Source organism: Cebidichthys violaceus, unplaced genomic scaffold (assembly GCF_023349555.1).
Source record: "Cebidichthys violaceus isolate CVI_PGR_0920_01 unplaced genomic scaffold, fCebVio1.0.p SCAF_23, whole genome shotgun sequence".
Classification (NCBI taxonomy): domain Eukaryota; kingdom Metazoa; phylum Chordata; class Actinopteri; order Perciformes; family Stichaeidae; genus Cebidichthys; species Cebidichthys violaceus.
The window spans coordinates 99,573-113,050 of record NW_027176406.1 but is presented as its reverse complement, the minus strand read 5'-3'; the positions used below and the strand labels follow the sequence as shown (position 1 = coordinate 113,050).

The window sequence follows — 13,478 nt, the reverse complement described above, 5'->3', positions numbered from 1 at the left end:
CCTCATCTTCTGTTTATAGCAGAACACATTGCGATGTGGAAACATTGTCAGATCAGAGGGACGTCAGCTGGCTCAAATCTGCTGCTGCCGTGCCAGAGAAGCCTGACATGTGTTGCAGGGTTTGAGGTTCTGGGGAAACTCAACACCTCGTTTATCTTGTGAGTTGGAAGTGTGATCACATACATTGTTGTTTTCATTTCTCTTCATTGTTTCATAATTTGTCTTCTGTGTGGCATCACCTGAGCTGAATCTTGCATGTGGGTTCATGTAAAGTCAATTTCTTGAGTTAGATATGTGTCATTTTATTTGACTGGAGGCGATGTCATTCATCAGGCACTGACTGTCCAGTGTTTTACAGAGCTTTGATCCAATCATGTGCGTGGAATGCAGTCTGACAACCACTACGGCCATTATTACTGTTTCAAGTAATTGAACAGAATGAGACAGACGTCCTTTGTTTGGACTTGCACTTTCCCCAATTATAACGTAACTTTGGGACTCATGCAAGAACCACTCATACTGGAAAATTGGGACATTTTATGAGAAGCCCACACATTCCTCTCGACAGATTCTTTTCTTTTAAAATACTTTTTTTTTTTTCCACTTGTCCCACACAATTACATTACAGTCATTTAGCAGATGCTTTTATCCAAAGCGACTTACAATAAGTGCATTCAACATAGGTAATCAAAAGAACTACTAGTCACCAGAAGTCATAAGTACATTTCCTTTTCCAAATGTGAGGAATTTTAAGTTTTAAAGCATTCCTAGTGCTTTGATGGCTTTCTGACATGGACTTGTTTCTTCAGCATTGTCCACATGTTCTCAATGGGATTTAAGTCAGGACTTTGGGAAGGCCATTCTAAAACCCTAATTCTAGCCTGATTTAGCCATTCCATTACTACTTTTGATGTGCGTTTGGGTCATTGTCCTGTCGGAACACCCAACTGCACCCAAGACCCAACCTTCGGGCTGATGATTTTAGGTTATCTTGAAGAATTTGAAGGTAATCCTCCTTCTTCATTATCCCATTTACTCTCTGTAAAGCACCAGTTCCATTGGCAGCAAAACAGCCCCACAGCATAATACTACCACCACCGTGCTTGACGGTAGGCATGGTGTTCTTGGGGTTAAAGACCTCGCCTTTTCTCCTCCAAACATATTGCTGGGCATTGCGGCCAAACAGCTCGATTTTTGTTTCGTCTGACCACAGAACTTTCCTCCAGAAGGTCTTATCTTTGTCCATGTGATGTGAAGAATTTAAAGTTAAAAAGCAATGTTAATGTGTTTAATAATCACTCCTAGTGGTGGATATAATGTTATAACATGTTTGTTTGGAAAAGTGTTAAATCATAAAAGTATAATCATTCTATGTATCAAACTATTAAATACAGTTACTGAATGTTTTGAGGGAAAGAGAGAGACCTTTGAGACAGGCTTTTCAGATCCGAAAACAACTGTATGATAATGTGATGAGTTTGGTGAGCTGACTTCAGGAATGTGGGGTGTTAACAGTGGGGGAAGGAGACGTATTGATCAAACAGAGATGTAGATGAAGACAGCCCTAAGAAAACATGGGGGTCGGGTAAATGCAGTTTTATGAGGAGGAGGACAGGTCGGACCAGAGGACACTATTCAGACATTATGCGGATCACTTAGACCAATGGAGAGCATTGTCCGAGGACAGGAGGAGACAATCAGATTCCAGCCAATCACAAAGCTGATAATGGACTTTTGAAAGTAAACTACTGACTTTTGGGTATAAAAACATTGTTCGGAGAGATGTTGTTCAGTTCTTGGCGATCCTCTTTACTGTAAACTGGCGTTTGTAGGCCGGTAGGGGGGGAGAGTCTTTGAACTCGGTTTCGCGATTCCTTACTGTCGACAGTGTAATTCAGTTTGTAATTGTCTTTTAGCATTTGTGAATTATAAATACTTTTTCATTGTAAGCCGGATCCAGCTGATTTTTCTTAGCGTGACTTCGTTGCTCAAACAACAACGAAAGAGCGAGAGGTCCGCGGCCTCCTGCGAGCAGAGGTCTCACTCCATTACAATTTGGCGTCCCTGGGTGGGCATCTCTCAGTGGACCTCAGAACACGGACTGGACGAGGCGTTGACCGGCGATACCTTCAGGGCCCAATGGACAAAGAGGAAGGCAGAATTTTTTAATGAATTTGTTAAGTTAGATAGAGAGACTTAGCGAAGGTATCGGGGGTCGGCGATTCTGACAGCCGGATAAGAGGAGAAGCTGCAGGAGGCCGGTGAAGTATAATAACTTGAAATCTAAAGTGATGAGACTGTATTGAGTGCGGAAACACACTTACAAACTGATTACAAATTTGAGTGTGATGCATGTTTGTAAATACCGTCCAGACACCGAGCTGGACGAGAGAAAATATACCGGGACGTCCGTCAAGAGAACGGAGCGATCGCCGAGTAAAAAGCCTGGGGCTTAAAAGCACCGATTGATTAAACGATTAACAGTGAATTGCGGATAGATTACGCTCAACAGGTGACGATCTCTGAGTAGTCCTATACTGGCGTTCTGTGTTTAACAATGCGGGGGCTTATGTACTGGGTGGGAACGAATTAGTAACAGACGAAATATTGGCTGAGACTAGCGAAGCTAAGCCAACGAGGATTCGCCGTAACTCTGCCCGCAAGGGGGGGGTGATTCTCGGGTGGTAGTTCGCTGGTTTTGACTTGGGTCTAAGGAGACTGAATTCCGGGGTGGAACAGGGGAAAGTACATTGGGGATTTGTAGTTTAGTATCGTGTTTTCTTTTCAGAGCGAAGTCATGCTAACAAGTCAGGCTATTCTCCACCCGTGATGGGAGAGAATACTGATTGCTGAAGTGTGGTTTGCTGGTGTTGTATTCTCTGAGAGTGTCGCTGTGTTGTTTACATCACGTGGTAAGAGAGAGTATAGTATTATAAATAAGGCTACTGAGTAGCTTAGATAATATAGAGTAGAATACATGGTGATTGAGTAAGGCGTGGATGAATTGGTTGTACTGGAGGCTGCAGGCTCTGGTGTCTAACCTTATATATTCAGATAAAAGAGGAGATTATGAGAAATAACCGGTACGTTGGTGAAAAGCCAAGTCCCGGTCTAGTGAAATAAAGAGTGTGTGTGGAGTACTGAGAAAAAGGTGGCTGAGCCCTTTGTTCTGTGAGTGGGCTTCAGGCACATGTTTGTGGCCGGTAAGGTCTTTGTGTTAGCATCAAGATAGCTTGCAGCACATGTTCCCGGCTAGTTAGGCTTTAGCTATGTGTTAACTACTGGCTCAGGCTAGTAATTAGCTTAGCCTTTTGTTGTAGCCACGAGACACGTGCTGTGAGCACAGGGTCTTTGAAAAAAAAAAAAACTACAAAAATACAGGTAGAACTACAAAGGTTCGCCCCCTGCTGTCCCGGAAGCAGAATTGAAATAAAACTACTAAATAGAATATAGAACTACAAAAGTTTGCCCCCTATAGTCCCGGAATAGTAATTGCATTTAAGTTGCAAAATAGTTAGAAGGAAGTACGTCATCCAGTAAATTACAATAGAGTGATTCTAGAGTGATTTCTTATTTTTGAATTTCAATTATCTTGCAACTTTATTATTTTAATCCTATAAACTTAAATTTGACACTTTGGCTTAGTTGCTAAAATTAGTTCTGATTTGACATCTTAACTACCATTGATACATTTAATTGTAATTCAATTTTAATTCAGCAGGTGTTAAGTTTAATTGTAATTCCATATTTAACTTCCATTGATAGTTTTGATTTAGCAATTCAATTGTTACATTAAAATGAATCCAGCATTTTAATTTAGATTTTGATTGACATAGATTATTGTGATTTGATTCAGTGTTTGAAATTTTTGGATTTTAATCTTGGATTTAGTTTTGATTTTAATTTAGATTTTTGGTTTTACATTTGGATTTCGATTTCGTTTGGTTTTGATTTTTGATTAAAAAGAAAAAATAGGGGAATTTTAGTTACAGAATTGTTAATATTCACTATAGATTGATTTGCATTAGACATTTCGAAATTTCCATTGTTTTATAAATTTTCATTATTTAGATTTTTTATACAGTCAGAGCAAAAAGTACAGAGAAGTAGAAAGCTAAAGAGAAAGAATAGACATGGAACAGTCCATGTGGGAAGGAATAGAAAAGAATGAAGAAAGATTTGAAGAGAAGGGAAAGAGACAAGTTGGTAGATGGGAAGAGGTATGTTGACGATTACAAGAGGTGAGATAGAGAGGACAAGCATGTAAGGGAGAAGGACAAGGAAAGAGAGAGAGAGAAGGAGAAACGAGGAAAGTGGAAAGTGGAGAACGAGATCGGATGGAAAAGCATGTAGAGAGAGAGAGAGACGTAGGTAGAGAGAGAGAGAGAGGGGGACACAAAGATGAGTATGAGGACAAGAGGAACGACAGAGAAAGACGAGAGAGACACGGAGACAGAAAGCATTCGGAAGTGAAGGATGAGAGAAGACATAAAGAGGATGCCAGAAAGGGGGGTATGGAAGACCCAGAGGTGAAGATGACTGCTATAATTGTGGGCAGAGAGGACATTGGGCAAGAAACTGCCCACGTAGCAGCGAATGAATGCAGTCCAGTGCGCCATTGTGTTGCGTTCCATCCCCACCCAAATATCAGCAGTACCCAGAGGCAGGTCCATCAGGACCATCTGCATCTCCCCTCAAAATCAATAGATGCTCATTCTGTCACTAGGACTATGGGACGATGCTGGCCAACAAAGTCAGTACTGAAGAGATTCAGAAGAATTTCAATTAGGAAAATTAGAATAATTTAGAGCTATAGTTATACTGTTTAGATTTTTGGCTGAAAACGGAAATAAAACTATCCGTCCAAATTGTAAGGTGCTCTCGATAAAGTTTCACATCTGGGACATGTGATCACAGCAGAGGGTAAAACCCTCCCTCCCAAAATAATATAGACATTTAAAATGTGCCTAAACCACAATTAGGAAACAATTTATGAGCTCTATAGCAATGACGTCACATCATAGACAAAGGATCCAAATTACTCAGAAAGAGAGGTATTCCTCTCTTCCATGATCATGGTAAATATCTTTACGCTCAGGACAATCTGACCCGGACTGACTGGAACTGACTACTCTACTGTCGACTTCGACACTTTGACTACCTGAACTTGACACACCGTCCACAACACCATGACCTAAGAGACGGTTGAATGACATTAGCTATGACTCAGAAACATGGGGGAAACAGAGACCTGTTTCCTCTACTATATGTACTAACATTACTAATGAAACAATGTATCACTATGACCCTAACATTCTCTTTTTCCATCTCCTGCAGATGAAGCTGCGTAATGTGTTGTTTCTTTTGAACAGGTCACACTGAGATCGGACCTCACAGACACTCCTATAGAATGCTGATTTTCGACTGTTTGTGGAGAGGTGGGCATCCGGCTCGCCAGACATGAGAGAAAGGTTGGTTGGGTTTTGGGCAGCGATAAGTAGCCATTCACATTTTCTGCTCAAAGCTGCAGAATTTGTGGCTCTTACCTAAGTTTGTAAGCTCGCTGCCAATAAAACAGTTAACATGTACACAGTTTCTTGCTATACTTAGACGTATAGCACGACTTTGATGCCCTGTGACAACATAGAGCCTTTCTGACATCATCCGACAAACCCATTTCTCACCACCGTCTCGTGGCTGACTTGCTGGAAGCCAGACTCCTCCCTGAAACTGTATGTGATATGGTATGAAATGTGATGCTCATACTGACGCTTTTGATCCCGTTTCTATAGGAAACGCTGCAGCTGAGGCGGCAACTAAGCAGGCGATTTTTAGATTACTCTTTTCAGCTCAATAAAATTATTAGGTGTGCCTACAGAAACATTCCTCATATAACGTGTTCGATTATTGCAGACAGTGACTATCCCTGCAGAGAGAAAGTGTTGTACCACATCTGGTACGGTTTAAAGAAATTAAGTATGAATGAACTTAGATAATTGCCATATGATCTTTTCCATAGTTATGTTAACTTAGCTCACAGAGGAGAGAGTGTAATAAAGGGGGGATAGGTAATGTGTAATTTGGTTGTAGAGATAGATCCACTTTTAGTATATATGTTATCCACATTATGTATTAGTATTTAGGAACGTCATAAAAGACCACAACAGTTTTCAAAATCCTAGTCCTATAACTTTTAAGATTAAATCTCATACTTTCACTTTGGTAACTGTACCATTCAGGTTATAATTAATTTTTTCAACAGGTTAATAAAATATTGATGTATCACCAAATAGAAGAACAGAATTCAAATACCATTAGTATAGTATACATGTTTTAGAACATTTTACCTTTTATGCTAGATCAGAATCTCATTTCTCCATGCATACAGCTCAATAAAAGATACAAGAGGATGTCCAGACTAGAGGGTCATTGGACGACCATGTTTACATAGATGCCATAGAGGTACCAAGGGGGGTGCCTAATGAGTTTAAATCCAGAAACTAAATATCAGCAGGTTTTGAATCTGCTTTCTTCTGATGGGTGTCAATTAATAAAGATGTCAATTGGATCAATGACATATAGTATAACCAGCAGCGTTTTGTAAACTTCATTTGTGATGTCATAGCAGGACTCCATGAACAGTTAGATAATACTAGATTAATAACCTGGCAAAATAGAATGACATTAGATGTGATTTACCAGAAATAGACCTGCCTGTAGTACTTTCATTCTAAACAACACAGCCTCTGATGGATCGGTGACCAAAGCTCTGGCTGGATTGACAGCACTCAGCCAAGAGCTAGCAGAGAACTCAGTCCTGATCCTCTGTGGATGCTGTTGCATCCCTTGCATCCGTGGACTCCTACAGAGGTTAAGTGGTATTACGCTTAGTGAGACAAACATACAGGGCAAGCTGTTACGTGTAGATGATGAGGATGGACTTGAAATATTGTTGGATATGACTGTTTAGTTAGGGAAAAGTACCCTCGGACTAATAAGTGAAATAAAGGCTTCGGCGGTTGAGATACCCATGCAAGCTTTTTACGAAGAGGGATTGCTTTTCCAGGGATTTGGTAAACTCACTGTAAACAGTGAGTTAGGGGGGAATTGTGAAGAATTTAAAGTTAAAAAGCAATGTTAATGTGTTTAATAATCACTCCTAGTGGTGGATATAATGTTATAACATGTTTGTTTGGAAAAGTGTTAAATCATAAAAGTATAATCATTCTATGTATCAAACTATTAAATACAGTTACTGAATGTTTTGAGGGAAAGAGAGAGACCTTTGAGACAGGCTTTTCAGATCCGAAAACAACTGTATGATAATGTGATGAGTTTGGTGAGCTGACTTCAGGAATGTGGGGTGTTAACAGTGGGGGAAGGAGACGTATTGATCAAACAGAGATGTAGGTGAAGACAGCCCTAAGAAAACATGGGGGTCGGGTAAACGCAGTTTTATGAGGAGGAGGACAGGTCGGACCAGAGGACACTATTCAGACATTATGCGGATCACTTAGACCAATGGAGAGCATTGTCCGAGGACAGGAGGAGACAATCAGATTCCAGCCAATCACAAAGCTGATAATGGACTTTTGAAAGTAAACTACTGACTTTTGGGTATAAAAACATTGTTCGGAGAGATGTTGTTCAGTTCTTGGCGATCCTCTTTACTGTAAACTGGCGTTTGTAGGCCGGTAGGGGGGGAGAGTCTTTGAACTCGGTTTCGCGATTCCTTACTGTCGACAGTGTAATTCAGTTTGTAATTGTCTTTTAGCATTTGTGAATTATAAATACTTTTTCATTGTAAGCCAGATCCAGCTGATTTTTCTTAGCGTGACTTCGTTGCTCAAACAACAACGAAAGAGCGAGAGGTCCGCGGCCTCCTGCGAGCAGAGGTCTCACTCCATTACAGTGATCAGCAGCAAACTTCAGTCGAGCCTTAAGGTGCTGCTTTTGGAGCGAGGGCTTCCTTCTTGCACGGCAGCCTCTCAGTCCATGGAGATGCAAAACACACTTGACTGTGGACACTGACACCTGTGTTCCAGCAGCTTCTAATTCTTGGCAGATCTGCTTTTTGGTGGTTCTCGGTTGACTCTTCACCCTCCTGACCAATTTTCTGTCAGCAGCAGGTGATAGCTTGCGTTTTCTTCCTGATCGTGGCAGTGACAAAACAGTGCCATGCACTTTATACTTACAAACAATTGTTTGCACTGTTGCTCTTGGGACCTGCAGCTGCTTTGAAATGGCTCCAAGTGACTTTCCTGACTTGTTCAAGTCAATGATTTGCTTTTTCAGATCCATGCTGAGCTCCTTTGACTTTCCCATTGTAGCGTTTGTGGGCGTTTGTATCCAATGAGCCCTATTTAAATGGCCTCAGAGAAGTCACCAGTTGTAGTCACTCATAATCACTCACAAGAAGTTAAGAGGCCATGCTATGAAGCTCATTTCATTGACACAACTTTCTAAGTCACCAAAATTGCTAATTCATGTTGCTGTATGTATATTTTTGACCCAGCAGATTTGATCACTTTTTCTGTTAACCCATAATAAAGTCATGAAAGAACCAAACTTCATAAATGTTTTTTGTGACAAAGAAGTATCTGTTCCAATCACTCTATCAGAGAAAAATCAGAGTTGTAGAAATAACTGGAAACTCAAGAGAGCCATGACATTATGTTCTTTACAAGTGTATGTAAACTTTTGACCACAACTGTATATATATATCTGTGTATATACTGTATAAATCTAGCCGATATTTTATCATCTGATAATACGAAGCCAAATTGTTTCCAAACGCAGCATGTACACACTCACTGCAATTTTATTCCAATAAAAAATTTTTTATGTACTTAACTATAAAAATAAATGAACAATTGCTGTGTCAACAACAGAGCTGTCACATTTGGTTGGGGCAAAGCTATGAAATATGAAATCATCCATCTTTGCTCAGTGCATCTGAGCCGCTTGTGCCCTGAGGTGTGCATGAACTACAGGATATGAACTCTAAAATGATACATAGGAGCACTTAAATACAAACCTCTTCACATTAACCTCTTCCTTTTCATAATAATAATGACTAAATTAGATAGCTGTACTGAATGGACGACAAAACAAGACCTCACACACACCTGACACTTCTGGAAGAACTCCTGGTTGACGACCACATCGTATGCTGTGCAACCCTGAGAGTCTGAAACGGAGGAGAAAGACGTGAGAGTTCAATCTTTCAGGACACAAAGACCAGCATGGGAAAATGTTGACCCAGGCTAAACTCATTTTGTGCTTCCTTCTGTTAGTGTAACACTTGGAAACATGTGGGAAGCAACAAATATAAAAAACTCCAGCCGTTGGACTAAAGGATCCAGGATCCCCCCATCCTTAAGCCTATAGCGCAGACTCCGATTGGATCCAGCCACAATTTGATGAGCACCAGCTTTCAGTTTTAACGACTCAACACTTGGAAGAAAACAGGAAGTTCGCACAAACGAGTTGGCCTGAACTTGCCGGCTACGTCATCTCTGACTTGTGTCACTGGAAGTTTGCTCTTCTCGCTTGTAGTGCAGCGCCTCCGGGAGCGGCGATGCCAAAGTTTGCTACCACTACCACGGAATACGTCGACACACGACTCCATCACCTCCTGTGACAGGAGTTCAACGACACCATTGAATATCTGAACCCGCAGGCCTCAACAAAGAAGGCGTCGCCACGAGACTCTGACCTAACCTCCAGTGAGAGGATGTTTATTTATCGCCGTAAACCACCATGAAAGTCACCGTCACCGAGAGTGCCGTCTCTGAAATATGGCTTAACATGAAAAACTCCCTCTGAAATGTGTGTGGGGTTTTCTTCATCAGTGATTCACGATGCACTTAAAACAGTTTTGCCGCGACAGTGACTTTGTAGAAACATGTCGGCACTAGTGGGGCACTGAAGCATTTTCCGTTTAGAAGTGAAAAGTTCCTCGGTTTGAAACGCTGCCTGCTGGTTTTTGTAAGAACAGGTCAAAGTTGAGCTGCGTGACAACGGACTATGAGGGAATGTTTCACTTCAGGTTAGAACTGTTACAAAAAGAAAAAAACAATCTCCATTTTTTATTGTAATTATATCTGGTTTCCATTTGCAATATTTTGTATTTTTTAGGAGGAATACAACACTTGCTGCGTTAACTATTGTTAACGCAGCAAGTGTTTCTCTCTCACACATACACACAGTGAGGAGGGCCACCGTGTTGCCATGGTTCCCCATCAGGTCAACACCGTTAACTCCGTCAGGACGGTGGATGTTGTTTGCACTGTTAGCACTGTTAGCTGCTAGCCGCCGACTCAGCCGCCTCCATGTTGAGAGCCGTGTGGAGGCAATCCCTCAATCACAGATACGTTCTGAATAAAAGATGCATCACCTTTAACTATTTTAAATTGTGGATTGAGGAGTGATTGTCAAACAAAATGAAGAGCAAAATAGCATCTTTGGCTTTGTTCACGTACTGTTGTCTACTTCTGTGTGTGGCTCGCCGAGGCTCATGGGAACTCTGTAGCCGCTGGGATCCTCTGATTGGAGCAGCTCCACGAGCTCATCTCTGGAGATTTCCGGTGGCAGCGGGACCGAGTTTGACTGACAGATGTTGACGAAGACCTTCTGCTGGCCTGGCTCCGAGAGAGTCTTCACACACATGCCTGAGAGAGAGAGAGAGAGAGAGAGAGAGAGAGAGAGAGAGAGAGAGAGAGAGAGAGAGAGAAAAACATGCACAATGAATCTTGTCCATGAACAAACTGTGGCACCGTCTTCCAAAGTTGAGGATTTTGATATAACTTGTATTGTGGAGCTACTCACCAGGTTGTGGTCGGATTACTTTGGAGTCTGGATTTTGTTCAGCCTGCATCTTTCCCATGGTCTAAATAGACAACCAGCAGTCTTTTTAGGTTCAGGGATTTACATATTGAACAACATCAAAAGAAAAGCTATCGTTGAGTTCAAAGCTTGAGCTTCTTCCTCCTGTTCACCCTAGGGATAAAATGGATTTTGGAGAGCCACAGAGCAGACGTTGCCATCCAGAGCTGTTTACAGACGCCATAGAGGCGGTGGTCATCTTGTTGCCAAAAACAAAGCTTGTTACAGGAATGGGAAAATATGTTTAGTTAAATGGAAAGATCGAAAATCAGACATGAGCGGTATCCATCTAACGCTCTGCAGTAAAGGAAATGAACATATTTCCAAACACGATGAGCGATTCCTTTAAAGTGAGACTATGTCACCTTTTTTAATGAAGAAATGACACATTGGTCCTCTTAAAATGAAAAGTTGAACTCAGGGGTTTTGCTGCTACATGCCTTACTTGGTCCCGTATGACCAGCTGGTTGTTGATAACCCTCTGAGGTATAGTGTAACCAGGGACGTCCGGTCAGGGGAGGTCGGTGGGGCAGATCGCAGCGCACACGCTCCCGGTGGAATCAAATATGTACCTTACCTATGTGTGTGTAAAGAATGCTGATATGAAAAACAACCAGTAGTCAACGTGCAAGCTGCCAATTGAATGGTGATCTAAGCTACTCTATTGGGTTCATATATTTGTAAATCTGACTTATGTAGAGTCAGTGCCTCACCAGACACGAAGCTCACCGCACGTCACTGAGTGTAACTCACATCACTACAGAACTACTTTTGCCATCCTGTAACCGTGACTCGTGGTCACAGTGATCGACTAAAGGTTCACAGTCTCACTTGAATCCAGTTCCTCAAACAGCATCGTTACCTGTAACAGCAGCTGTTGATAGAGCTCCTCCTGCTGCTGCAACTCCAGCTCGGAGCTGAGGAGCGACGAGTCCGTCGTCATGGCTACGGGCAAACAACGGACGAAATTGAACAATCAATGGCAACTGGTTCTCTTGTAAAAAATGACTTTTATTTGAATTTAGTCGTGATTTTAGGGTTTGAGGGTCTGGGGAAACTCAACACCTCGTTTATCTTGTGAGTTGGAAGTGTGATCACATACATTGTTGTTTTCATGTCTCTTCATTGTTTCATAATTTGTCTTCTGTGTGGCATCACCTGAGCTGAATCTTGCATGTGGGTTCATGTAAAGTCAATTTCTTGAGTTAGATATGTGTCATTTTATTTGACTGGAGGCGATGTCATTCATCAGGCACTGACTGTCCAGTGTTTTACAGAGCTTTGATCCAATCATGTGCGTGGAATGCAGTCTGACAACCACCACGGCCATTATTACTGTTTCATGACCGTTGATGAATGAACAGAATGAGACAGACGTCCTTTGTTTGGACTTGCACTTTCCCCAATCATAACATAACTTTGGGACTCCTGCAAGAACCACTCATACTGGAAAATTGGGACATTTTATGAGAAGCCCACACATTCCTCTCGACAGATTCTTTTCTTTTAAAATACTTTTTTTTTTTCACTTGTCCCACACAATTACATTACAGTCATTTAGCAGACGCTTTTATCCAAAGCGACTTACAATAAGTGCATTCAACATAGGTAATCAAAAGAACTACTAGTCACCAGAAGTCATAAGTACATTTCCTTTTCCAAATGTGAGGAATTTTAAGTTTTAAAGCATTCCTAGTGCTGGATATTATGTGTCACAGTGTGTTTAGGAAGTGTTAAACCAAGGAGTGTGGTCATTGAATGTATATTGAGTGTCTGTGATGGGGGTTTGAGGAATGTCAGAAGGTGTAAATCTGCGGGGGAAGAGGGTAGTTGACGGCGGTGTCTGCCCAGGACAATGGGTCAGGATCCAAGGGGGAGCTTATCAGATTTCAGCCAATCGTGGAGCAGATCGATAGGCTGAGGAATGTGACTCTTGGGAGACAAAGAACTGTAAATCCCAGGAGAGAGTCAGACCTTCTCCTGACCATGATGCAGATATACGTATCTGTCTCGTGGCCCGGACGGGGGCCTCAGAATCAGACCTCCTTCTGACCATGATGCAGACATGCCTCGTGGCCCGGACGGGGCCTCACTTTCATGAAATGTATATGTTTGTTTTGTTATTATTAATAGTGTAATTCAGTTTGTAATTGTATAGCTTCTGTTTGTTATTAAATATCTTTTGATTTGATTGTAAATCGGAACCAGCTGGTTATTTGATACGACTCTGTTGACGCAAAGTACAGTAGAGAGCGTGAGCTGCGGCCTTCCATAGCGGGAGAGGTAGAATCCCAACACAAACAAGCATCTAAGAGCATGAAGCAGAGCATAACTCAGAGCCAAAGTACAGGGCAGAAACAAGAAAAACAGTTAGTGCTATAAGTAATACGAATACAATAAGTGCAACAAGCTAGTATGAAAACAATAAGTGCTGAGTGGAAGGCTCAGGGTAGCACTTCCTGAAGAGGTGGGTTTTCAGCCTGCGCCGAAAGATGGGCAGCGACTCCGCTGTCCTGACGTCAGTGGGGAGTTCATTCCACCACTGTGGGGCCAGGACAGAAAACAGCCGTGACCGGGTTGATCGGCCACCA

The 13,478-nt window shown here is 41.8% G+C and overlaps 1 protein-coding gene across 1 annotated transcript; it reads right to left on the bottom strand.

The window, feature by feature from the left end:
- Positions 1 to 6,811: 6,811 nt before the first annotated feature.
- On the bottom strand, positions 6,812 to 12,065 carry LOC137878680 (PIH1 domain-containing protein 1-like). Its single transcript, XM_068719063.1, has 6 exons — positions 11,990 to 12,065; positions 11,750 to 11,832; positions 10,831 to 10,891; positions 10,485 to 10,673; positions 9,123 to 9,190; positions 6,812 to 6,862 (listed from the first exon to the last, which is right to left on the bottom strand). The coding sequence occupies exons 2-6, from the start codon at positions 11,828 to 11,830 to the stop codon at positions 6,812 to 6,814; spliced, it is 450 nt and encodes a 149-aa protein (XP_068575164.1). The 5' UTR covers positions 11,831 to 11,832; positions 11,990 to 12,065.
- Positions 12,066 to 13,478: the final 1,413 nt, after the last annotated feature.